We start from the raw sequence: 27,434 nt of genomic DNA, 5'->3' as shown, positions 1-27,434 counted from the left end.
CAGGAAGAGTTATAGACTTCTTGAAAGTGACATGACTTAAAAAGCAGGATGAGTGAGTCAGCCAGGCTTTGGGGCAAGGCAGAAGTTGAGAGTAGATAGCTGAAGTAATGGAGATGATATTCCCAGCAGGGTGAACCACTCAGATAGACAATCAGGGGTAAGACACAGTAAGGTATATTTGTGGGATGTTTTGCTAATTAATTCCTTATCACTAAAATATAGATCAACCAGTGGCAGGTGGCAGAACTGAAATGGTAAAAACTTAGCTAATATATCAAGGTTAAAATAGGAAGTTTTTATATATACATCTTCATGAATATATGTCAGTGACTATTATGGTAACTAAAAAAATTATCCCTAAAATTCCTTGAAAATGGATAAAGGGAGAGAATCAAACTTTTAGCCTTAATTTCCTATACAAATTATATTTCAGGGTAATTAAGAGGTTAATAAAGGAAAAGTTCTTCATACAAGAATCATAAAGAACAAATACAAAATCATCATTTTACAAATCCTAATGAAATAATGGCAACAATTATCAATGGCAACTAAGAACATTAAATAAAACTCAATGAGGAACTTTATAACAGATACAAGTTGACATCTCCTAACTCACAAATCAATCTTAAGTCACTAAAATAGGAACAACCAGAAATTTCCTTCGAAAGTGGGGGATCAGAAAATTTACAAGATCAAACAAGAGGTACTCTTGCCCTCAAAAAATAACCCATTAAGAGTTAATGAAATCTCTGAATTAAATTATGCCAAAAAGATAATATTGGCCAACTTCACAATGTGAGAATTTTTAGTTTCTTCAACAAATATTTCATATGGGGAAAAATAGTGAGGGGAACTGTTATAAACTGAAGGACATTATGAGACATAAAAACTACATACAATATATGGGCTTTTATCTGAGTTCTAATTCAGAAAGTAAAAAATAAGATACTTTTTTCTTAGACAAATAGAAAAATGAACAAGAAGTGGGTATCAGATGATATTGGATACAGATCTTATAGTTTTGTTTTGTTTTTTTGTACCAGAGATCAAACTCGGGACCTTGCACTTGCGAGGCAGGTGCTAGAACCACTGAGCTAAATCCCCAGCTGATCTTATGATTTTTAAGAGATACAAACTAAAGCTCTTTTTAAATGGTGGTAACACGTCAAACAAAAAAAATAGTAAATTGCTGATAACTGTTAAGTTTATTAGTAGGGTTCATCATACTTTACTCTCCTTTTGTGCATGCTTCAAGATCCCCATAAAAATATTTATCATTAAAAAGCTGAATATAAAATTAGCAAATATGGCAAATGTCAACTCCTTTTTAAACAGGTATAAATAACACTTGTAATCCAAATATTACTTAGTAAGTACTTATGTCTAGGAACTGAAATTATAAATGACTTATTTTTCAAATGTTCTGTAATGAACACATATTAAATATCAGAAAAAATTTAAATGCTACTAATTATTATTAATATATTTTGCTTACTGAAGAACTGCTCCTTACTCAGAACTATAATAGAGGCTTTTAGAGCACAAAGCACAGGTTTTGAAGAAAAAAATGTTTATTTCTTGGATCTATCATGATTATGACAATACAGTACTTAACCCTTCAACTCATCAACTGTAAAATGAGTGGCAATAATACCTACACCAAGCAAGTGACAGTGAAAATTTAAAAATAAAATTAGCGCTAATATTAATGTGTATTGTTTCATTCAATATTCACAATTTCCCTGAGTTAGATGCTATTAAAATCTCTTTTTTACAGATGAAACCAACATACAAAGTGATTAAGTAATTGCTCAAGACCTCATAATAAACGGCAAAGCTAGGATTCAAATCTAAGCATCTGATCTCAGATCCCAGACTGTTTACTTTTACCTAGTTATACATTGTATCTCCATAAATATTATTTGCCCTTTTTCACATTATTTCCCCAGTTTAAACCAGTAATGCCAATCACCCAACCTTTCTACAAACAGACATATACAGAAGAAGAAAATGAAGAGTTACCCGAACTCCCCACTGCACCGTTGTTCACCAGAGAATTTGGAGCCACAGTTCGAGGCCAGTGCCCATCATGAGAGGAGCTAGGGATCGCCATGGGTCTGGCAGCAGGCTGTGCAAAGATGATGCTGGGATCATTCAGGCCAATACTGCTGGGGGCACTGCCTGGTGCAGAGTGGATTACTGGGCCATGAATGGGCCAAGATGGGGCAGGGATCTGGAGGGGGTGCATTGGCAACAATCCCATATTGTGCATGGGAGAATACTGAGCTGGTGGTGACTGGGGAAAGTTATACATGGGCATCTGGACTTGATGGGATGCCTGGGCTCCCTGCTGAGATGGGCCAAGCTTAGGCTGGGATCCTGACTGAGATGGAGGCTGGGTAACAGCAGTTGATTGGGAAGAGTTCTGTGGAAATGGCTGGGGTTGAGGAGAATAAGATGGTGAATCAGACTGCAGAGAAAAAAAGGACACATTTTAAAATTAACTCACAAACATCTTAATTTAATAAAAGATTATCAGAATACAAAATTCTGAAGTTATTTCATTAGAAAATCAAATAGAAAACTAACAGGATATGAATAAAAACAGAACTTCATTTTATATGAAGTTAATTGTTTTTCAAACTCTTTCTCATAAGGTACTGCCTTACAAACTTTTTAATCATCCAAAGATAAGACAACCTAGGCAACGTTCCCATCATGTACAACATGTATCTCTCATTGTGAACTAATCACTTACTTATAAATCACTCAGTTACTTTCTTTCAATGTACTGGGTAATACTTTAGGTACTAAAAATACTAACACTAATGCCTTCATGGACTTTAATGTTTATTGGGGAAAAGCAGGGAACAGAAAAAAGATTACATAAATAATCACAATAAAGTGTAATTATTACTAGGATAAATAATGTATAATGTATAACACGTAATGAAATCCCAAAGCAGGAATATCTGACCCACTTTGGGAAGAGTAAGGAAGAAAAAAGTAAGTGGAGATCAATGAAGACTTTCTGGACAAGGTGATCTTTTAAACTTAAGACTCAAGGGTAAACACAAAACAACCTGACAAAAGACGACACAGATATAGGGAAGGGAAAAGTGTTTGCAGGCAAAGGGAGTAACATGTTTGAAGGTATACAGGCATGAAAACATGGCTTTTTAAAGTAAGTGGAGTAGGGGAGTTAGCTCAGTGGCACCGCGCTTGCCTTGCAAGCAAAAGGTCCTGAGTTCGACCCCTGGTACTGCAAAAACAAAAAACAAAAAATAAATAAAGTAAGTGGAGCCAGGAATGTAGCTCAGCAGCACAGCACCTGCCTGTCAAGCTCAAGGCCCTGAGTTCAATTTCCAGTACCAAAAAAGAAAAAGTAAGTGGAATTTGAAAGAAGCTTAATATTATTCTATTACAAGGGAGGGGAATGGCACATCTGAGGCTCCAGAATTAAACAGGGGGAAGATAATGAAGAGTTTTTGTAACCCTTGTAATTTACACTGAGGGCAGTGGGAAACCACTGAAGGATTGTAGTCAGGACAGAAATATGATCAATCTACATCTTAGAAAAAGTATTTTTATTTAATAAGAATGAAATACAGGCACCTTGAGACTACAATGTTAAGTGAACTAAATCAGATACACAAGTTTACATATCACAGTTCCTCTTACATGAGAAACCCAAAATAAAAATAAAGAGCAAAATAAAAGATAGACAATTAAGAAGTAGGAAGACAGATCGTTTTCAATGGAGAAGGGGATCAAGGGATGGAGGGATGGGAGGAGGGGAAGAGATAAGGGATGAAAAAAAGGAATTGGGATGTGTTATGTGCAACTCTACACAAGGAATGTAAACATTACGTACTGCAAACATGTACCGCCAAAAGAGGAAGAGGATCAAGATATGTGGGAGGAGGAAGGAGGGAAGGGAAAAGGGATGAAACAAATTAGGATGTATTATGTACATGTACCAACTTCCCACAAGGAATGTAACCATTGTGTACTATACACACGTACTAACAAACTAAAATAAAGTTTTAAAAATAAAATTAAATAGAGAACATTGAGAAGAAAAAAAAACCAAATGGATGAGGAGGCTACTATATATAATCCTGCAGTCCTGAGAGAGACGATGGTAGGCTAGGCTAGAGAAAACAATAAAGGGACATAAATGGCTATATATTTTTAATTGGTACAATTTAACAACAGAATTTAATGACTGGATATGGACATTGAGGGGAAGGGAAAAACTGTTGAAACTATACAGTGAGATGATGAGATGACAGGAGGGAGAAGCAAATCTGGGAGTCGGGCGGAAATATAAACTATATTCTATACATGTTGGCATTAAGGTGCTTTGATACACATCAGAATAGTATCTGTTTTACAGACTCTTGGCTCAGGTAAGAAAAAAGTGAGCACAAGAAGGAGGATCACCGCAAGTTCAAGACCAGCCTGGGCTACATAGTGAGCTCAAGGCCAGCCCGCACTACAAAGGGAGACCCTGCCTCACCCCCCCACACACACCAAAAAACCCTTGGGCAATGTTTAAAAAAATGTTAGAGCCTATGTTTTGGAGACAAAGAGCCCAAGGATTGAAGTTCTGATTTCAAGTGTCTACTGACTGCAGGCAAAAAACTTAAAGCTCAATTTCCTCACTTGTAAAGCATATAATACAGAAGCTATCTCATATGTTTTTATAAAGAAAAAACAATGTACGTGGAAAATATAAATACCAAACTTAGGTTAGATTTTTTTTTTTGAGGAGTTTATATTGCCCAGGCAATAAAAAAAACTCCTGGGCTCAGTGATTCTCCCACTCCAGCCTCCAGAGCTGTAGCAATGGAAGAATAGTAGGAAGATTTTAAAATAGGAATAAGATCCTGGACTGGTGTGATGGCGTATGTCTATAACCCCAGTACTTACAAGGCTGAAGCAGAAGGATCTCAGCAAGTTCAAGGCCAGCCTGGGCTACACAGTACATAGTGAGCTCGAGGCCAGCCTGGACTACACAGTGAGACCTTGTCTCAAAAAAAAAAAAGGTGGGGTGATAGGAACAGGATCAAAGAGGGCTGGCATAGGAATTTTCAATTGTGGGTATTTTTTAGTAAAGCAAAAACAACAATGTTCAAAACTATTAAAAGTATGGTGATACATGGAGCTTTACTATGTTTTATACTTGTATTTTTAAAATTCTTTATAATAGAAAGAATTCATATATAGCACATAGTACTCAACAAATATGTGAACTACATATTTAATACTTATGAAAGTACCAGCCACATAATAGGTATACAGAAGGTATTCAAATATCTAGGGTACCGGATTTCCTAAATTTTTTTTCTACCACTCCTTTTCAAATACTATAGGAGTTTCTTCTAAAATACAAATCACATCAGCTCTAGCATGCTTAACAGTTAACAGCTTTTTTTGCCCCCTCCTAATTCTGAGGATTGAATAGAGGGCTTTATGCATGCTAACCAAGCACTCTATACACCCAGCCCCTAGTTAATAGCTTTGAATCTAGAATGATATGAATTTGAATCTTAGAATTTGTTATTTTCAGTTTCCCAATTTTTAAAATTTGAACATACTAATACCTGCCACTTCACATGGCCACTCGAGAGATTACATTTGACAAGTGTGAAGCACTGAAACACAGTGCCAGGTTGAGAGTAAGAACTCTATACAGAACAATTAGTAAGTGCAAGGTGAATACAGGTTCAGAAAAAGATCAAAAGCAACAAAAAAGTTAATGTAAACCTTGTGAGTCTGAATTCTAACTCAATACTCCAGTGTTTTACAGGTATATGTCAGTAGGTATATCCTTACATCAAATGGAAAGAAACAAAGTTTCATGCAAAAATAATCCCAAATATGTACCATAGTACCCTAACAACACTAAACTCAATTTTTTAAATATAATGATTGTGTAATGAGCAAGGGAAAATAGGAGAAAGCTCTAATATTTTCATAAATTACAAACTCTTACTAAAGATAATATCTTGGACTTTAAAGAAAGTGCAATGGATGAACAGTCTCTCATTCACTCGGGTAGATGAACTTTTAATAAAAACCAACACATTATAATAGTATAAATCTTTTTTTAACATTCTCTATAAAAACATGTGCTTCTTCATTGTTCCCTTTCCTACATTTAGTCATTAGTAGTCTCTAAAATGGAACATTAGAAAATTAAAGTTCAAGTCTGTACAGTTAAATGAAATGTGAAAAGCTGTACATTTCAATTTTTTGTTTTTATTAATGGTATTGATACTTTTCTACTAAGCAAAGCATGTACCAGGTAATTTATAAATGAGGAACCAGGCTCATATAAATTAAGTAGTTTGGCCACTGATAGAAACCGGGCATGATGGCACATGCCTGTAATCCCAGCACTCTGGGAGGCTGAAGCAGGAGAACTGCAAGTTCCAGCCCAAGCTGGGCAACTTAGCAAAACTGTTTCAAAAAATATTTTTTTTGGTACCGGAAATTGAACTCGGGTCCTTCTACTTGCGAGGCAGCGGCAGAACCACTGAGCTAAATCCCCAGCCCCACAAAAATATTTTTAAAGGGCAGCTGAAATGCAGCTCAGTGTGAAGGCCCTGGGCTGATTTCCCAGTACCAGCACCAAACAAAAAAAAGATAGAAACCTAGATATACATTATTCCAAAAGTAATGTTCAATGTACCTTTTAAGCCTAGCAAAGACACCCCTACAAAGCATCATGTAACTTCAAAGATTATATTTGCCAATCTGACAGATAAAACCCATAACACCCACTACAGAGAGTGCTATCTTCCTGTCAAGACTAACTCATTCACACATAGAGTACTTACACATTCTGAAGACTGTCTAGTCCTTATAGACTGATCGCCCTGTTGCTGGGCTGAACTGGCCACCTGTTGGGCATTTACAAGATTTCGGACTAGCTGGGCTGCTAAGAAAAGACATCATAAAGAAAATCAAAAGAGAAAGAAAGTAATAAAGAAATGGCAATTGATAAATTCTTAAGAGTCTGAAATTTCTCCAAAATTTTATAGAATTCAGTTTTAAATTATCACTATATTAAATGTGTAATAACTAACTTTTATAAAGCCATTTTTCAATTCTGTAGGTCAATGTATTTGTTGTTTCCCTACCCTGGGTTTGACTGTGATTTTTTGCAGTGTTGGGTCCCATGCACTCTAGGTAAGCACTCTACCACTGAGCTACTTCCCCAGCCTCTATCAATTTAAAAAGTTTATCAGGGCTAGAGATGTAGCTCTGCAGGACAGTAAGTAATTAGCATTTCACAAAGTCCTAAATTCGATCCTCAGCACAGCCACTTCCACTCCCCCAAAGTATACTGGCTACAAAAACAAATACCTTACTGCTTTTTGTAAGGGAGACAACATACTTAAGAAAATACCTTCTGCAATAAGAACCTGAAGAACTACAATTCACAATTTTAAAAATAGTCTGACCCGAACATGGTGGCACAGGCCTGTAATTCCAGCAATCAGGAGGCTGAGGCAGGAGGAGTGCTGTGAGTTTGAATTCTGCCTGGGCTACAGAGTGAGTTCAAGGCCAGCCTGCCCTACAAAGTGAGACCCTGTCACACACACACACAAAAAAATCTAGAGGGCAGGGGATGTAACTAAATGCTAGAGGCCTTATCTAGCATGCATGAGGTCCTGGGTTTGATCTCCAGCACTGCAATCAATTAATCAGTCAATCAACAGTCTGTTTTGAGACACACATCCCCTACCCCTCAACCCCACAAAGTGCAGGCGACTAAACCCAAGGCCTCACACATGCTAAGCAAGTGCTCTAACACTGAGCTATAATCCCTAACCCAAGTCTTTTTCAATAAACTCTCATTTGGGTCACTGTCCAAATTCATAAAATTCTTTGTAATACACAACAGAACAGGTTTCCCTTACTCATAATAGCAGGGAGAACATAATTTCTCATATATAAGTCCAGGAAAAAAATCTCCCATAAAGAATGCTATATTGACATTGAGAAAGTGTCTGGCTCAAATCCAAATAATACTTTAGGGAGTCAGTCAAATACAACGGATTGTGGGAACTTTGACAGTGAACACATACAAGTACTATTCGAAGTAAAAGCTTCAATATGTAAATTTTAACTTTTTAGGAAATTACTGGGTACAAAGTAGCACAAGTAGGTTTAGAACAGAAGAATTAGGGTCCCTAGAATGATAACAACATATATGACTTTATTTCCACCAGAAACTATTTTTGGCATTTTCTATTTACCTGCCACACTGCTATTCCTCTGACGGGCCAGCTTCACCTCTGGGCACTCCCTTCGTACATGTCCTGCATCTCCACATATAAAACACCTGAGGTCTCTGGGGTCTCTAAAGTCTCGAGTGTCATGGAGGTCCCGGGAATCAAGAAGGTCTCGGGAGTCTTTATCTTCTTCATTCCCTTCTTTCTCTTCTTCACTGTCTTTCTTCTTTAATCTAAACAGTAAACTGCTGATGCCAATAATGTGGGGCTAGGTACTTGTAAACTGAGCTAACTCATAGAACAAACTAAACTATACACAACAAAGGGACTAACATACTCATTTGTTTCATGCATTTGTTTGAAGACAAGGGAACTCACATTTATAACACACCTACCCATATGGCAAAAAACTAGGGATTCTATTAGTTTTATAATAATTATATTAAAATTTTTAATATGAAACTTTTAGCCTGTAGGAATCTTTAGATATTGATATTCTCTCCACTTTAAAGAAACTAAAGCTTAGCAAATATAAGCATCATGCCTAAATTTAACAGTTAATAAGTAACAGTGATGGAAATTTGAAACTTAATCTGTTTGAAAATTTCCAAATTTTTATATTATGCCAAATGATGTAAAAAAAGAATTTCCTGGCCTACTATAAATACAGCATGTGGAACCTGGGAATGTGAATATAGATAAATTTTGAGTATATATTATGTTACATAATATTTACATATACCTCACAGTATATATTTAAAGAATTTAATTAATTGTATTTTAATTATTTGTTCGAATGACCATGAGGTCCTCAGCAAGAACTCTATGTAATAGTTATCTTTTTCTTGGTTCCTAGCACAGTTCACAATATACAGTACGTAACAATAAGTGCTTCAATTAAAAAAAAAAGGTGAATGAATTAATGAACCAATAAATGTTCAAGACATCATTATGTCACAAATAAATCTAATACTATTACAAAATTCCAGTAAATAAACATTTACCTAAGGTCCAATTTTAAATCCCTGAACTTTCTCACTTAATACATTTATGAGGCCGGGGATTTAGCTCAGTGGTTCCACCGCCTGCCTCTCAAGCGCAAAGTCCTGAGTTCGATCCCCAGTACCAAAAAAAAAAATACATTTACAAACAGAATAATAGCTACAAATTGGCCTCCCATTTATTTTCCCTGTATTGTTGATAGATAATCATTTGCCAACCTTTTCCTTTTAGGGCAGTCTTTCATGTAATGGCCTATTTTTCCACAAACACGGCAACACCGATCATTAGGAGCCAATTCTCCATCTGTTAATACTCTCGAATCAAAGAAGTACTCCTAGGGAGAAAGTACGATTTTATTAGAAAAAAATCACTAAAACTTTTCGATCCAAATGAAAAGGAGATCAAGATGCGAAAGTTTGTGTTTTTTTAAAGAAAAGATCATAAACATCAATAAATATTTCACTGTAATGAAACCATAATGAAAACTGTTATGAAAGTAAGCTTCAGAATCATCATTACCATCAGTTAATAATACTAAATACTTTACATCCACATTACACTACCCAAAGATGCTACAGATGAATAAGAAAATCTCAAAAAATAGATATTATTTTTGTCCTCATTTTACAGATGACAAAGCTGCAATTTAGAGTCCAAGTCATCTTTGCCCATAGTAAAAAAGCTGGTTAAGTCTCAGATCAAAGATTTAAAACTAAGTCTGTTCTGACTACAAAGTTCCTGCTTTCTGCTACACCAGTCTACTTCTGGAAAGAAACTATTCTCTATATAACAGAAATTCAAGTATATAAAGCAATTCTCTACCTCAAATATGTTTGGATTTATAAATAATTATTAAAGAACATGTACCATTTATAAAAGTAAAGTAAACCTAAGGAGAAGGTATGGAAATAAAAAGTAAATACTTTTTCCAATTTTTAAAATCAGGCTCATTTTTGCTTCCCACTGCTTATTTTTGCCTTGTCACAAATTCCAGGTGGCCCTGACAGTACTCATACTTTCGAAAGACAAGAGAACATGTCCACTTAGCTATCTACAAACCTATCTAAAGTCAGAGAGAAAAATAAAAAAGACATACCCAATAGAATGGTTCAATTTAAAAAGAACAATAGCAAGCACTGATAAGGTTGCAGAAAAACTGGAATGTACATATACTGCTGGTGAAAATGTAAAATAAAATAGCACATCCACTTAGAAAACTGTTCATCAGTTCCTCAAAAATTTAAATACAAGTTTATCAAAATGATGCAGCCATTCCAGTGTTAAGTATATACAAAGAGAAATGAAAACAAAATCACAAAAAATTCACAAGAGCATTATTCATAATTGCCAAAAAAATAATCAAAATGTCTAAATGTCAAAAACTGATGAATGGATAAATGAAATGTGGTGTATCTATACAACAGAATATTATTCAGCTATAAAAAGAAATGAAGAAATGAAGTAAGTCAGGCATGGCGGGGCATGCCTGTAATCAATCCACTCTTGGTAGCTGAGGCAAAAGGAACATAAGTTCAAAACCAGTTTGGGCTACAAGGCAAGTTCAAGGCTAGTCTGAACTACATAGTGAGAACCTGTCTCAAAACAAAATCAAGAACAACATAAAATACTGACACATACTACAACATGGATGAACCTTGAAAATATTATACTAAGTCAAAGAAGGTAGTTCCGAAAGACTACATTATTATATGACTCCATTTATATGAAACGTTCAGAATAGGAAAATCTATTAAAAAAAAAAACTGAGTAGTGGGCCAGCGATTTAGCTCAGTGTCACCACCTGCCTTGCAAGTGCAATGTCCTGAGTTCGATCCCCAGTACCCAAACAAAACAAAACAAAAAAACTGAGTAGTGGCTTGAGAAAAAGAAAAAAGACTGACTGCTAATGAGAGCAGTGTTTCTTTCAGAGAAGACAAAAATGTTCTAGAATTAAACTGTGGTGATGGTTTCAAAATCCTCACCACAATAAAATGCAGCACTAAGTTGTACATTTTGTGAATTATATCTCAGTAATGCTGTATGTAAAATAAGGACAAGAGGTAAAACTTTTTCACATTTACCACTATAACTGATTAAATCTTCACGAAACTCTTTTCTACCCGGGACAAAATAAAGGCCTTTCTAATTTCACCCAGTTACTTAAGCCAGAAACCTAGGAATAATTCTCAATTTGTTCTCTGTCATCTATTATCACTAGTTAATCTAGCTGTATCCATTCTATTCTTGAAGTTATCTCTTAAATCCACATTTCTCTATCCCACCATTCCAGTGACCTAGAACTGAGGTTAGCAAACTTTAGATGAAATAGCAAAACTTGAGACATAGGGACTTATAGGAGAGAAAGCAAATTCCCACCAAATGTTTTGTTGAAGAAAGTATGTCAATAGTGATAATTAGATACAATTTTTTTTTTTCTGAGACAGGGTCTCACTATGTAGTTTAGGCTGAGTTTGAACTTGTGGCAATCTAACCGTCTCAACCTTGAGTGCTGGGATTACTTGTCACCACGCCAGGCAAGATATAATTTTTATAAATTTACTAATAAGAATGGAATACTTTCTGGAAGACAACAGTCCACTTAATTGAAATTCTAAGTGTTATCTATCATTAAAATTGATGGCAAATGTTCATCTATAAATGCTGATCTACGAGCCAGATGTGGTGGTATACACCTGCTATCCCAGCACTTGGAAAGCTGAGGCGAGCAGATCACCACAAATCCAAGGCCAGTCTGGGATACATAGTGAGTTCAAGGCCAGCCTGAACTACACTGCAATCCTCTCAAAAAACAAAAACAAAAACAAATAAAAACAAACAAAAACCAAAAGGAAAAAAGATGTTGATCTGCAATTACATTTTATGCATTTCATCTTCGAAAAGATTCTTACAGAAAAAGAGGCTGAAGATTTAGGATAAAGATAACAAGGGGATCTAGAGTGCATACAAAAGAACTAGTCTTCAATAAAGGATATATCTGCAAATTCAGGTAGATTTATAAATGTGGTAGCAGAAAACTGAAAGAATATTTATCTGACACTATTGTCTCAGAGAAAAATCATCTACCAAGAGTAAGAAGGGCAGAGGTCAAACATGGGACAAATTAGAGGGATTATTAAATTTGGCATAAAATAAATAAAATTTGAAATAATATCTCATGGAACTGGAGAGAGACACAGGTAAGGAAAGAAATGTAGCAAAATTGTCAAACAGCACTGAAGTCCAATTGAAGTTGATAAATATTAATTTATAATATAAATTATAATATCAAGTTATAACTCATATAATATTAAGTTTTAACTTATACATGACTTTATGATATAAAGTATAATACTAAGTTATACTATGCACTTAAAACTGCTTAGCTTTATGACTTTTTCCATTTTGTCTGACTGCCCAAGCACATACAGATAGTGGACAGATCAATTCGTGTAAGGCTGGACACATAAAGGTACCAAAGAAAGACAGTGTGAGTAAAGAATTTAAAATGAGGCAGGCACAGTGGCGTACACCTGTAATCCCATTTGGGAGACTAAGGCAGGAAGACTGAATTTGAAACCAGCCTGGTATCGATAATAGAGTGTTGCAGGCCAGCCTAGGCTACATAAAGAAACTCTATCTCAAAATCATCATCATCTTCATCATCTTCATCTTCTTCTTCTCCCTAAGTATAATTCCACAGAGCAGTCATAGAATTTAAGTCAAATGAGACAGGAAAATGAAAATTGAAGATAACTGATGGATAAGGAGAAAAAAGGTCTACATTATAACGTAGAGGACATAATGATGTAAAGAATGAAGTGAGAATATTTAAGTGAATAAGAAAAGTGAAAAATATGAAATATACTTTATGTGAGAATAGTCTGTGCAAATTTATCCTGTATGCTGTTATAATCTCAATACCTAGCAGTGAAATGAAAGCATGAAGTAGTGAAATAAAAATATCAAAGATAATGTACTTGGATATTTTCTACTATATAAGTTATAACACCAATATAATGAAGACAACTTAAATGTCCACCAGAGGAAAATAATTAAACTAGTATATCAAAGCTATGGAATACCATATATTGACTGTTATGAATAAAATTTATTTTTAAAATGATTAATCTTTATATACCTGGCATTCTATTTTTGGAGCATCCATAAGAACAGAACATAATAAAACCTTTTTCTCTTCATATTCTTATTCCTTGAATTTTTCTAGGTAATATATGAATTCTATGGAAAAATTTTTAAATATTGTCATCTTTGGCATAAAGGGGTTAATACATTGAAGGCTGCTTTCTGGTAGGCCTCAAATTGATGACTGGCTCTTATACCAATTAATATTCAAAACAAAATACTGTGATATCTATGTACAATGGAATACTACTTACATTGAATTATAAAGGATTACTGAAATTCTGTATTCATAAACTAAAATTAGCACATCTCTGATTAGTATTCTACTAAAAGGTCTCACTGTGTACAACATTAGTGGGTTCCTACTGAACATATACCTACGAACAGTTTCAAGTCTCAATTTCAGATAAAACGACACTTAAAATGTTCATTTATTGCTATGTCAATTAATATACTATTAAAATGTTAGGTTTTTCTTTCTCTAGTCATCTTGTGCTTGTATGGTTTTGTGTTGTTTCAAATTTTCCTGTTATTTTATTTCTCTCCATTATAGTTATTATTACCTACCCCCTTGGAGGCTAGACAATCAGAAATATCTGAGAAGAGTGCACCAAGGGAAAAAAAATTCCAGAATTCTACTTTTACTACCCCACCCCTAACAAAGAAGAGTCCAGAAATGGATTAAGTTCAAAGATATTCATGAGGCAACAGTAAATACATGATATTTTTCTCTCTCTTTAACATTTTTCTTACCCGTCTCTTGCTCTAAAGCTCAGGCTTCCTTCAGTCTCTTAACCAATAGAAATCAAGCAAAAACCACAGTGAGACCAAGAGGAATGTGTGACACTATGCAACCTACTTCAGGCAAAAGGAAATCTTTTGGTTCCATGTAATCTAATTCAGTATAGCAAGGTTTCATGAAAATTAGAGCACAGCAAATAATAAAGTATTTTCTTGGTTTTTGTCTTCTTTGTGTAAATTTTCAACGAAATTTCTACAGATGAAAAACAGTGGTCAAAATACCAAAATCAAAATTCAACTATACTGAGTCTTCACTAATCTCATTATGTGATATATAAAAAATGAATGTGACACTGTGCTAGATACTGGAAATATAAAGAGGAACCTTATAGAAATGGATCCCATCCTCATGGAGTTTACAATCTACTAGGAGAGATAGAATTTAACAAGTGAGTTATACAAATAAACAAAATTTTAAAAATATACATTTCATTATGTACTATGATAAAGAAAAAATATAGGAAGCAATGACCACATCTTTCCCTATTCTCAACACCAACCTGGAAACATGATTAGGTTTCTTGTAAAAGAGAAAAGATTAAACATAAAAATAACATAAACTTACAGCTTCTCTGCCAATGAGTGGATAAAAGGGGGTACCAAAAAGTTTCCTTCCATTGATAAATGCCTTCATGATGAAATTGGTCACTATTGAAAAAAGAAGGAAACAATAAAGATGCAGACATGATGTTCCAAAGCTTTAAAAGCAGAGAATCTCTATCTTTAAAACTTACTTTTTCTAGAAACTCCAGCACCAAGGTTATGATTCAAGTCAAAAGGGTCTAGAAAAGAAATATTTTTAAATTAAGAATTATATTCACTGTACCATAAAATAGCCAGAACTAAAGTCTAATACTATATATTCTCAGTCTAATACTATATATTCTGCTATTAAGTCAGCAAATTATTCTTTTAAAATTATATTAAGGGATGAAAACTGATAAATACCAAGAGGAAGAATCTTTCAAGTCCTAACAGTTTCCCCCTCAATTTTCTTGGCCAAAGTTTACTTTTGTTCTTGAATTAATATTAGCATAAATGATTATTACCTTCAATTGCAATGCATTTAGATGTCCACTGCTTTTCAAAAGTTGTCAATAGCTTTTTCTGCCGAATGCTAATTACATATTCCTTGAAATCAAACTCTTCAGTATAGAAGCGAAGCAGTCCCAACCAAAGTTCTCCTAAGGATTCTGTGTTCTTTCCAAGTGAAGGTAAACGCTTTTTCTACAATTAGGAAAGGGAGAGGAGGGGAAAGGAGTGGAAGTTAGGGAAAGAGAAAGGAGAAAAGAAGCATCTCTATTATACAAAATATAAACAGTAAATCTAAGTAAAATTAATAAATTAAATTACTCAAATTTTAACATTTATCAGTGAGTATTCTATAACATAAACACCAGCTCAGCATGGTGGTGCGCACCTGCAATTCCAGCACTTGGGAGGCTGAGGCAGGACTGCTCTTAGTTCCAGGCCAGCCTGAACTACATAGTGAGACCTTGTCTCAAAAAACCAAAAAAATTAAAAAATAAAATAAAATATAACATAAACACCATGAAAAAATTACCAGTTCTTCTGTTTTATCAAAGAAGAAAGCATTCCATCCATCAACCATTCTTTGTGGAATCTGTTTTCCATCAAAGATCTGCATTTAAAAAAAATATATTTTTATTATCAGATCTCAAGTTATTCACCCAAAGGCCTACAGACCCTCAAATCACTTTAGAATTTACCTATAGAAGACACACTGAAATATCTTTCCAAAAAGAATAATCCAGAATGCTATTATTTCATTATGCTATTAAATAAATGTTATCTATTAAACCAGAGCTGCAAAAGGATATTTTAATAGCATCAGATTCTCCAAATAACATATTTGATGTTATCTGATGTCATCTATTTGACCTATCAAACACATCCAGTGCAAGATTAATGAAGCTAAAAATAAGAACAAGGATACTCATGTAAAGGTACAAGATCTCAATGATGAATGCAACTGTATTTTATACCTAAAATGTACCAATAAACTTAATGGGGAAAAAAAAGATTAATGAAGTTAAATCAAAGAAAACACTGATATATTTTGCACCCAAAGGAAATCAATCAATAGAATTGTTTGTTTTTAGTACCGTTAATCAGCTATCTATATCAGATAATGTTGAAAAGTATTTGGACACAGATTTTGTTGAATGAGAAATTAAGGAGCTTTCCCTGATATTTTCATAAAGATTATAAATCTTTATTTTTAATTATGACAGTTAAGAAGGCTATTCAGTAAAGTAGGAAGGTATGGAAGGTGTGACAGGTTCGGTGTCAGCAGACTTCACATCTAGTCTAGATACTGGGCAAGATAATAATGGCACAAATCATTAGTTTTCCAAGTAAACATTAAAGATTACATCACTTAGGTCAGTAGTTTATTAATTTTATTTTTCTTTTAAGCTACAGAACTCTTTCCTAAAATGGAACTTTTTTGGAAGCTCAACATATGAAATAAAAGCAGAGGTACTTTATTAGAAAACCGAGTGAAGAAAACACACCACTTTTCTTTACCTCACTCCTATCACCTCTACCCCTACCCCACACATAAAAATGAACTCTAAAATAAGCCAGAAAACAGTTTAAAACTATTAAAACTACTAGATACAGTGGGGCATGGTGGCATAAGCCTATAATCCTAAGAACTCAGGAGGTAGTAGTATGACCATGTACTGTGGGAGGCCAGCCTGGGTTACAGTGAGTTCAAGGCCAGCTGAACTAAATAGCAAGATACTGTCCCAAAAAAGCCCCCAAATAAAACCACTAGATAAGGCAATCCTTATTCATCACTCTTTCCATTTCTGATGGCATAATGATTTATAAAATTAATGACATGTCTAGCCCCTCCAATCCCCCAACCCCCATCCTGTTCTGGGTATCAAACTCAGGACCTTGCGCTTGTGAGGCAGGTGTGGTGCCACCGAGCTAAATCCTTGGCCCCGGCCTCTCCAATTTCATTCTCAAGTTTAAGTTCCTTGTGGACTAAGGGTTTCAGCTTCTCTCTACAGCCTAAAACCCATCTAGACCAAAGCTTCCTGTATAGAGAACACATAATATATGTTTATCTACCAAATATACATTTACTTGGTAAATATAAAGTTTCCAGGGACTTAAGCTAGTAAGTTTACATAACTTCAATACAGCTGCCAAAAATTATTTAGTATAAGTTCTGGTATTTCATAAAATAAAAAAGTGAAAAGCTGACAATTACAAATATCTAAACAAATCTAAAACAAGACGCATGGGATCCTACTCTCAAAATGTCAGTTTTTACATATACATAAAACCCTTAAAAGATTAAATGCTATTATAGATATTCCATTCTCTGTAAAACAGATTTTTAAAAAATTTTCAGGGCTGGGGATTTAACTCAGTGGTTTTGCTGCCTGCTACACAAGGTCAAGGACCCAAGTTCGATCTCCAGTACCAAAAACAAACAAAACAAAACAAAACAAAAATTTTCCAAATGTTGAAGTAATATAAACTACCTCTTTAAATGGATTCTTTTAAAGAGAACTCTTATTTTTGAATAACAATCATGATCCAAACCCAATGATGTTGGCTAATCACACAAAAGAGAAGACCTGTGGACCTTGGAGGGTGTTTCACTAATCACACACTTGGCCTTGTGCTTGCCAGGCAGGCGCTGTGGCACTGAGCTACATCCCTGCCCCTTGCCTGTTCTTCTAAACTGTCATGTTTCACTATGCCTAATTCTACCTTGTGTTTCAGCTTCAGCCCTTAGACGTACTGCTATTCTCTCTCTTTTTGTTATTTTTCTCTCTTCTCTTTCTTTTACTAAATTATCAATCATCCTCAATTTAGCACTCAGTTCTCCCTCTAAAACTCACCACACAAGACAATCATTTTTGGGCCTGGGAATGTAGCTCAGCGGCACAGCAGCTGCCTAGCAAGTGAGAGGCCCTGAGTTCAATTCCTGGTATCAAAAAAAAAAGACAATCATATTTGTATCAGAGAAGTGACCCTGAACATTTCAGTATTTACTTTATTGTAATATTTTATCACATTTTCATAAATTTTTTTAGTTATGGTAGAACACATACAAACAAAATTTACTATCTTAGGGGTCAACGTGCCACAGCTCCTAGTGCAGAATAGGAGGCTTCCAGGCCAACCTACCACCGTTCCCGGCACAGAGGAGGTGAGCCACGTGGGCGCCAGCAGCACCCCTCTAACCCCCCCACCCTGGTCAAAATGAGAAGACACATAAACAAGCCTCAGAACCAGACTTCCACATCACCTACAGCAACCCCAAAGGGAAATGAGATGGAACACTCTGATACTCAACCACCTGGACTCCCTGAACTAGAAACAAAAGAGGATCCGGAAAAAACGAAATCAGAAATAATTTCTCAGATAATGGCAGAGATTGTGCCCACAGTGCAAGACATGATTAATAAATTTAGAGGACACAGATGAAAAAAGAGAGGCGCTGAGGAACATGATGGAATCCCAACATACAAAACAAATGGAATCCATAAAACAGATGCGAACAGATTTCCAGGAGATTAAAAACTCCACTGAACGTCTACGCAGCAGAAAGAGCCAATGTGAGGACACAATTTCAGATATAGAAGGTAAGATTGCAATTAGTGACCAGGAAAAGAAAAATTGCTTTAAAATTGTAAGGGACCAGGAGAAATCAATCAAGCAGCTGCTAGATGATGCAAAGAAGAATAACATAAGACTGATTGGAGTCAATGAAGAAAGAGGAGAGAGTGCACATGACATAAAAAAACTGTTCACAGAAGTGATAGCAGAAAACTTCCCAAGGAGGGGTAAAGAACTTGACATGCAGATAAGGGATGCATATAGGACTCCACCTAGCCTTGATCAAAAATAAAATCTACACATAGGCATATAATTGTTAAGATTCCAGAAACACAACAGAAGAACAAAGTTCTCCAAGCAGAGAAAAGAAACAAATCACATACAAAGGAAAACCCATCAGAATCACAGGAGACTTCTCAATGCAAACCCTCAAGGCAAGAAGAGCTTGGAGTGATATATTCCAAGCCCTAAAGGAAAATAGCCTCCAACCCACACTGATGTACCCCGCAAAACTATCTTTCCAAATTAATGGGGAAATAAGACACTTTCATGGCAAAGAGCACCTTAGGAACTTCATGAATACCAAACCAGAACTCCAAAAAATTTTGGACAAAATCCTAGGAAAAGACAACAAGGATCAGAACCCCAGGAAGCCCAGCAGAATGAATCCATTGGGCACGACAAGAAATTAAAAACAAAGGGGGAGAATCTAACAAAAAGAAAAAGTCATGACAATGATAAGTCAATACATATCAGTTATAACCATCAATGTTAATGGTCTCAACTCACCAATCAAAAGAAATAGACTAGAAGAATGAGTCAAGAAGCAAGATCCAACAATATGCTGCATACAAGAAACACAATTCAAAAAGAAACTCATAGACTGAAAGTTAAAGGATGGAAAAAAATACTCTATGCAACAGGAACCCGAAAAAAAGCAGGAGTAGCTATCCTCTTGGCAGATCAAGTGGATTTCAAACCAACACTGATTGAGAGAGACAAAGAAGGACACTACATCCTTGTAAAGGGAACAATCCAAGAGGAAGAGATGACAATCATAAATATCTATGCACCAAACACTAGTGCACCCAAGTATATAAAACAAATACTAACAGACATGAAAAATCATATAAGCACTAATACAATAGTAGTGGGGGACCTCAATACCCCACTGTTACAAATAGATGATCAACTAGACAAAAAACAAGCAACGAAATACTAGGGCTCAATCAAACTCTTGAACAAATGAATTTAACAGATGTTTACAGAGTGTTCCACAACAGAAAATCAGAATATACATTCTTTTCAGTTGCACATGGGTTGTTCTCCAAAATAGATCACATACTCACTCATAGAACATATTTAGTTAAGTGCAAAGAAATTAAAGTTATCCCCTGTATATTATCAGACCATAGTGCGATGAAACTAGAGATCAACACCAAAAGAAACCGCAAAAATTTCATAAACACACAAAAATTAAATAACACACTTCTGAATAACCAATGGGTCACAAAGGAAATTAAAGAAGAAATCAGACAGTTCCTACAATTAAATGACAATGACAATACAACATATCAGAATCTATGAGACACAATAAAAGCAGTCTTATGAGGGAAATTCATAGCAGTTAATACACATATTAGGAAAACAGAGCGAGCCCAATTAAACAACCTAATGCTGAACCTCAAGCTTCTAGAAAAAGAACAGAAGGACAAACCCAAAGCTCATATAAGAGAGGAAATTATAAAGATCAGAGCAGAAATCAATGCAATGGAGAGTAAGAGAACAATACAAAAAAATCAATGAAGCCAAGAGTTGGTTCTTCAAAAAAATAAAATTGACAAACCCTTAGCCAGCTTTATCAGAAAAAGGAAAGAAAAGGCCCAAATCCATGCAATTAGGAATGAAAAGGATGAAATCACAACAGACCCAGGAGAAATCCAGAGGATCAATACCTACTTCGAGAACCTATAAGCCAATAAGATGGAAAACACAGAAGAAATGGACAGATTCCTAGATACGTATGAATTACCAAAGTTAAACAAAGACGACCTAAAAATTCTAACCAACCCAATATCAATCAATGAAATTGAAAATGTAATTAAAAACTTACCAACTAAGAAAAGTCTGGGTCCTGATGGCTTCACAGCTGAATTCTACAAGACATTTAGAGAGGAACTACTGCCACTACTGTATAAACTCTTCAATGAATTTGAAAGGGAACCTCTGGGCCACTAGTCAAGATGGAGAAGTACACTTGGGAACCTTGCCTGTGGCGAATTGTAGATGACTGCGGTGGAGCCTTTACAATGGGTACCATAGGTGATAGATCTTTCAAGCAATCAAAGGTTTTCGAAATTCTCCAGTGGGAGTAAATCACAGACTAAGAGGGAGTTTGACAGCCATTAAAACCAGGGCTCCTGGCCAGGGATTAGCGCAGTGGTTTCGCTGCCTGTAAGCGCAAGGACCCAAGTTCGATCCCTGCCACCAAAAAAACCAAAAAACAAAAAACCAGGGCTCCATAATTGGGAGGTAGCTTTGCAGTTTGGAGAGGTCTGTTCTCCATGATTGACTGTAGCATGGTGCAAGTCAGAGGAAAAGAAGACCCCTGGAATTCTATCACTAGCGGTGCCTTAACCGGGGCCATCCTGGCAGCAAGAAATGGACCAATGGCCATGGTTGACTCAGCCACGATGGGTGGCATTCTCCTATCTTTAATCGAAGGAGCTGGTATCTTGTTGACAAGATTTGCCTCTTCACAGTTTCCCAATGGCCCTCAGTTTGCGGAAGACCCCTCCCAGTTGCCTTCAACCCAGCTGCCATCCTCACCTTTTGGAGACTATTGGCAGTATCAGTAGGACTACTCTCCCAGGGTTTTTTGAACAAAATGAGCTGCAGTTGAAGAAGGCTTTCAGAAGATCAAGTTACAGTCTGTTTTTAAAACTGTAGGTGGAACAACTGTGGCCAACTCGGCTATGAAGAGACATTTGGCACTTTTTTCTATTTAAAGGAATATGGAGGGGGGATAGAAGATACTACATTTATTTATTCACACTTGGACTGCATTTGTGATCAAAATAAATGTCTAATATCATTACAAGAAAATACAATAAGACAAAGGACCAAAGGGCAAATTACAGTGAAACATGACCATCATTTCTTGGGGACTTCTCTGCCTGGTACTGTGTGCTCTTATTCAGACAATAAAAGCTCCTGTAACTTTTCTTAAAAAAAAAAAAAAAAGGAAGAAAGAAAGAAAGAAAAAAGAAATTGAAAGGGAAGCAATACTCCTGAATTCATTCCTGGAACCAAGCATCACCTTGATCCCCAAAGCAGAGAAAGACCCAAATGAAAAAGAGAACTATAGGCCAATCTCACTAATGAACATAGACACAAAAATCCTTAATAAGATACTGGCAAATAGAATGCAGAAGATCATCAAGAAGATCATACACCCTGACCAAATGGGATTCATTCCAGGGATGCAGGGATGGTTCAACATACGCACATCAATCAATGTAATACACTATATCAATAGAGCCAAGGACAAAAACCATACGATCATCTCAAAAGATGATGAAAAAGCATTTCACAAAATCCAACACGCTTTTATGTTCCATGTCTTTAAGGCCTAGTCACCAATGAGGTTCTACTGTGAGTATTGTGAACCTTTCTGGGAGGTGGCTCCTTATGGGAAGCCCTTAGTTTACTGGGAGAAGGTCCTTAAAGGACAGTGTGAGGCCCCTATCTCTGAGTCCTGGCTGATGAGGTAATAAGCAGTTTGCTCTACCACACACACCCATGATGTGCTACCCTCACCAAAAGCAAAAGAAATAGGGCTGCTTGATTGGGAACATCCAGAAACACAAGCCAAAATAAGCCATATTTCTTTGTAAGTTAATTGCTTCATTATAGTAACTTCATTATAGAAGCATGAAGCTGACTAATACACTGAATGAAAGAAGCCAACTTGAAAAGGCTCCATGCCATATGACATTCTAGCAAAGAAAAACTTATGGAGATAGTAAAAAGATCAGTGGTTTCCAGTAGTTGGCATGGAGGAAGATAACTAGACAGAGCACAGATTTTTGTTGTTATTTGTTTTGGGACTATTCGTAGTGGGATTGAATCTAGGGCCTTGATCTGAGCTACATATCTGGCCCCTTTTCATATTCTATTTTGAGGAAAGGGTCTTGCTAAATCACTAAATTCCTAGATTGGGCTCAATCATGAAGTCAGATCCTCCTGCTTCAGCCTCCCAAAGTGCTGGGATTATAGGCATGTGTCACCATTCCCAGCTAAGAGCACAGAAGACTTTTAAAGTAGTAAAAAGTCTGTGTATTACAATGATGGTACATCACTATTACATATTTGTTCAAACCCATACATACGTAACACCAAGAGTGAACCCGGATGTAAACAGCGAACTGTGGTGCAGGTTTACCAACTGTTAACAATGTATCACTCTGGTGCATAGATAACAGGGAAAGCTATCCATATGTGGGGACAGGGGCTATATGAGAAATTTCTCTCAATTGTGCTGTGAACTGAAAAGGTCTTTTAAAAATTAAAGACGTCAAACACACATAGCCCATCCAACACAGATTCAGCCAGGAACTCTCTCTTCTCAAAGAATTATTAAAATTTTTATTCTCTTTCCACTGTTCTTTTAAAAAGAGGGAAGAAAATGCTACTCAAACTACTCATCATTCATTAGAACTTTGTAAAACTTACTAAGACCATCTGATACCTACCATATGGTTCTCTTCTTTGCCATGACTACCAAAGTTTATGTGAAATCAGAATATATGATTTTCCAAACAGTTCCAATGCTTCTCTTCTATCTCAAAATGGTCACCTTTCTAAGAAATTAGAACTGGATCATCTCTAATGCCAAAAAATCCACTTTGTGCCAAGAATCAGGTGGAACAAATGGATGATTAACTGTTTTACATCAATTTCAGAGACTTTAGGCTGGCTACAGAAAGTGACTGGGTCACCCATTCTGACTAAATAAATATGCACATTCTTTTGCTTAATGCAATTAACGAAGCGTTAGAAGAGATGAGGAAAAGTTTCATTGGGTTTTTTCTTTTTTGGTACCAGGGATCGAACTTGGGTCCTTGTGCTTGCTAGGCAGACAGCAGAACCACTGAGCTAAATCCCCGGACCCTCATTGGGTTTGTTCTTGAGCAAAGTTTACAAGGCTAACCAAAGTATTCACAGGACTAAATCAAACTTATTATCAAGCAGGAAGATGGAAAATATTCTAGCGAAAAGAAATTTATATAATTGTATTTGAGAGACTAATATGTATGTTTATGGTTGGCTATAAGAACTTCATAATCATTTGCAGCATAAGGTTGAAATTCAAAAATGTTGCAAAAGATTCAATTCAACTTGTATTCTCCTAATAGTCTATATGATCCCATAATAAATTTTTCAAGGAGATTAATTATGGCATTAATGGAAGGAGAAAACAGCACAACAAAGATGAAAAAAATCCTTAATGATGTCATGAACTGAGCAAGAGCTCTCTTCTTTAAATGTGTTTTCACAAAAATGCCTTTACAGTTTTTTAAAATACCTACCTCTTGTAGAACTGGGATAACAGGTGGCTTTCTCTGCTGCAGAAAGTACAGCACCATAAGAATATATGCATATGAAGATAAACTTCCCCTGGAAGCATCTCCAATATCACAACGCTTAAAAATAAATTAATAAATAAATTAATTAAATGGCTGAAAATAAAACTTCAGAGTATTGACTGCTGTAAGGCATCATTTTGTAATGCACTGAAATGACAAATATCCAAAAGGCCAATAAACTCTTATAAAGGGTTTGGGGAATAGTCATTCTCATAAATCACAGGTTAGAATATAATTTACTACAAACTCTAATGAAGAGTACTTTGGTAATATCAAAATTACAAAGCATATTTCCTTTCACCTGGCAATTGTGTTCTAAGAGTTTATATTGCAAGGCCAGGGATGTAGTTCAATGGCACAGCACCTGCCTGGCAAATACAAGGTCCTGAGTTCGATCCCTGGTATCAAAAAAAAGAGTTTGTCTTGCAAAAATGCCCAAAAAAATGTGTGGAAAGACTAAGTTTTTGTTGTATTCTGGTTATAATAGTAAAACAACAGAAATAATTTAGGTTCATCAGTAAAGCACAGGTTAAAAACAAACAAGAACTATCCACACAATGGAATGATGTGCATTCATTAAAAAAACAAAAAAGACCAAGTTCTTAGGGTAGTAATATGAAATAAATTACAAGATCTGCTGCTAAGTGCAAACAAAACAAGCAAAGTAGAACAATGTTTTCAGTGTGTTTACACCTTAATAAAAAAGAGGTAGGCGGGCCAGGGACTTAGCTCAGTGGTTTCGCTGCCTGCTGTGCAAGCACAAGGACCCAAGTTTGATGCCCGGTACCAAAAAAAAAAAAAAAAAGAGGTAGGAAATGTATGCATTTGCTTATACTAGTATATTTCTGGAAGAATACAAAGAAACTTCTTGGGGGGGGGGGGTACCAGAGATCGAACTCAGGACCTTGCACTTGCGAGGCAGATGCAGCACCACTGAGCTAAACCCAAGCCTACAAAGAAACTTTTAACATCAGTTGCTTCTAATAAGAACTGGTTGGCTAGAAGATAGGCAAGAAAGGGAGATTTTTCCACTTTCTACCATAAACCTCTTTAAACCAGTTGAATTCTGAAACACAGGAACACACTGGCTATTTAAAAGTATTTAAATTAAAAATAAAAAAATCTCAGAGACTTCTCCCTATGAGTGAAAAGTTAGCTTATAGCTGTATAACTGAAGGAATGATTTCTCTAAAGTGAACCATTGGGTTTTACTACCAAAATTCCATGTAGTTACAGGAAAAACCACTGTGCTAGAGTTACTCTGTTAGTTGACTCTAGAAAAGTACCTGTATCAAGTCTTACATGTAGTATGTATCAACATGCTTTTCTAGGATACCTTCTTTTTAAAAAGATGTATAGGAATATCTTTTTAAAATATGCTTTCCTATTAAAAAATATGAGCTTTATGAAACGAAAAACCTGACCAAGTAACTTCTCTACTAAAACTCTTCCACAGACACTTTCATAAAATCATTTACTAAGCAGCTACCTTCAAGTGGGCACTCCACTGAGCAAGCAGAGATCCCTCATATAGTTTACACATTCAGCAAAAGAACAGGAAAACAATGGTATACATAACAAGTCTTTTAATAGAAGTACACAGTTTCATTTTTATTGTTTTTGTTTTCTTGGTCAGAAAAAAATTTATCATTAAGCCCAAATATCAGATTTTCTAACCCAGAGGTTCTTAATATGCCAACTATCAACCATGCCTGGGTTGAAAAAATCACTGTCCTGAGAAATTTTACTACTGAAAAACTGACCAGTGTGTTGTATGTCGGACTAGAACACACACAGGAAAAAGGCTAACACCTTATCCAAATCCAACCTATCTAACACAGTCTTTTTTTACAAGCTGAGGTACTATTACTGAGGATGAGCAGGATCACTTGAGCCCAAGAATTAAAGGCTAGCTGGGCAATACAGCAAGACTCTGTCTTTTAAGTAAATAAGTAAAATTGAGACAATATTTATCATAGTTCTAACATCAATGTTTCACTTTTAACAAACATTAACTTTTTATAAATACCTTAGCAAACACTTTCATAGTATATCCCAAGTACTGTACTCTAGGATCAATAGCTGCGTAAGTAGCTAGCATTCTTGTATTATGTTGAGCCTGAAAAATAATTACATATTTGAAAGCATTTCCTATTTCTTACTTTATCTCACAAATCCAATAAAAAGATAAAATACATGCTAAACAGAATATATAAATATATATTACATATATTTAAATTCTAAAGTACTTATTAACAAGTCAAACAAAAATTAACCTTGAAACCGAAGGCAATATAGCAAGATGACTGATAAAATACTTTTCCCTTATACAGTACTTCTGTATTTCAAATTCTTAAACATAAAAGTACTATATAACCAATAATCTGTAAATTTTTAAAATGCTAGCATAGCTACACCTGCCCTACAAAGAGAAACTTACCAATGTATTATACAAACTGATATCACCTTCTAATCCACTTCGCCTGTGTTCAAATTTTACAATAGGCACTTTGGCAGTAGTTATAGGCAAAATGTTTCTTAAACCTGATTTAAAAACAAACAACAAGAAAAAGTAAGTTACATAATTTTCATAATGCTACAAAGTATTTTTATTTTGTTTTAAAGCTAAGATTTAAAAATTTATACCTGGATGTCGCTTAAGAATTTTCGCCAAATTTTCAATTATTTCCTTACAATTTAACTTCTAAAAAAATAAAACAAACAGTAAATTAAAATCTGACTCAATTTCCCTTGTGCAAATACTACTTTAGTATGGGCATTTATTATCGGTATTTAAAACTTCTAGTCATAATGTGATATGTAACCCTGTTACTCAAAGTATGTGGTTCATACACCCATGGCATCAGCGCAATTTAGAAACTTAGCAGAAATATAAAATCTCAGGCCCTGGTTCATAATATGCATTTAACAAGATCCCAAGGCAATTCAAATGTACATTCAAATTTGAGAACCATAAAGACAA

General features: G+C 35.4%; 1 protein-coding gene and 1 pseudogene across 8 annotated transcripts in view; one reads left to right on the top strand and one right to left on the bottom strand.

Annotated features, from left to right (window-relative positions):
• The window catches only part of Tut4 (terminal uridylyl transferase 4), a 119,142-nt gene that overhangs the window by 4,440 nt on the left and 87,268 nt on the right, over positions 1-27,434 (bottom strand). For 3 of the 8 annotated variants that reach the window (XM_087214721.1, XM_004869241.4, XM_004869240.4), the window contains 12 exons: positions 27,098-27,155; positions 26,892-26,995; positions 26,481-26,570; positions 24,395-24,508; positions 15,760-15,837; positions 15,245-15,422; positions 14,930-14,977; positions 14,761-14,843; positions 9,470-9,585; positions 8,274-8,482; positions 6,849-6,949; positions 2,023-2,470 (listed from right to left, as the gene is read on the bottom strand). In XM_087214721.1, coding sequence (XP_087070847.1) covers positions 2,023-2,470; positions 6,849-6,949; positions 8,274-8,482; positions 9,470-9,585; positions 14,761-14,843; positions 14,930-14,977; positions 15,245-15,422; positions 15,760-15,837; positions 24,395-24,508; positions 26,481-26,570; positions 26,892-26,995; positions 27,098-27,155 — 1,627 coding nt within the window. Of the gene's footprint in view, positions 1-2,022; positions 2,471-6,848; positions 6,950-8,273; positions 8,498-9,469; positions 9,586-14,760; positions 14,844-14,929; positions 14,978-15,244; positions 15,423-15,759; positions 15,838-24,394; positions 24,509-26,480; positions 26,571-26,891; positions 26,996-27,097; positions 27,156-27,434 lie in introns of all 8 variants that reach the window. The other 5 variants (XM_013067263.3, XM_013067262.3, XM_021247973.2 and 2 more) reach the window with 2 other exon arrangements.
• LOC101709846 (mitochondrial import inner membrane translocase subunit Tim17-A pseudogene) lies at positions 21,327-21,736 on the top strand (annotated as a pseudogene).

The sequence above is a fragment of the Heterocephalus glaber genome, unplaced genomic scaffold, assembly GCF_053883595.1.
Source record: "Heterocephalus glaber isolate CG9 unplaced genomic scaffold, H.glaber_assembly_v1.0 deba00001451, whole genome shotgun sequence".
Classification (NCBI taxonomy): domain Eukaryota; kingdom Metazoa; phylum Chordata; class Mammalia; order Rodentia; family Bathyergidae; genus Heterocephalus; species Heterocephalus glaber.
The sequence above is the reverse complement of the archived record's forward strand: the minus strand, read 5'-3'. Positions and strand labels throughout refer to the sequence as shown.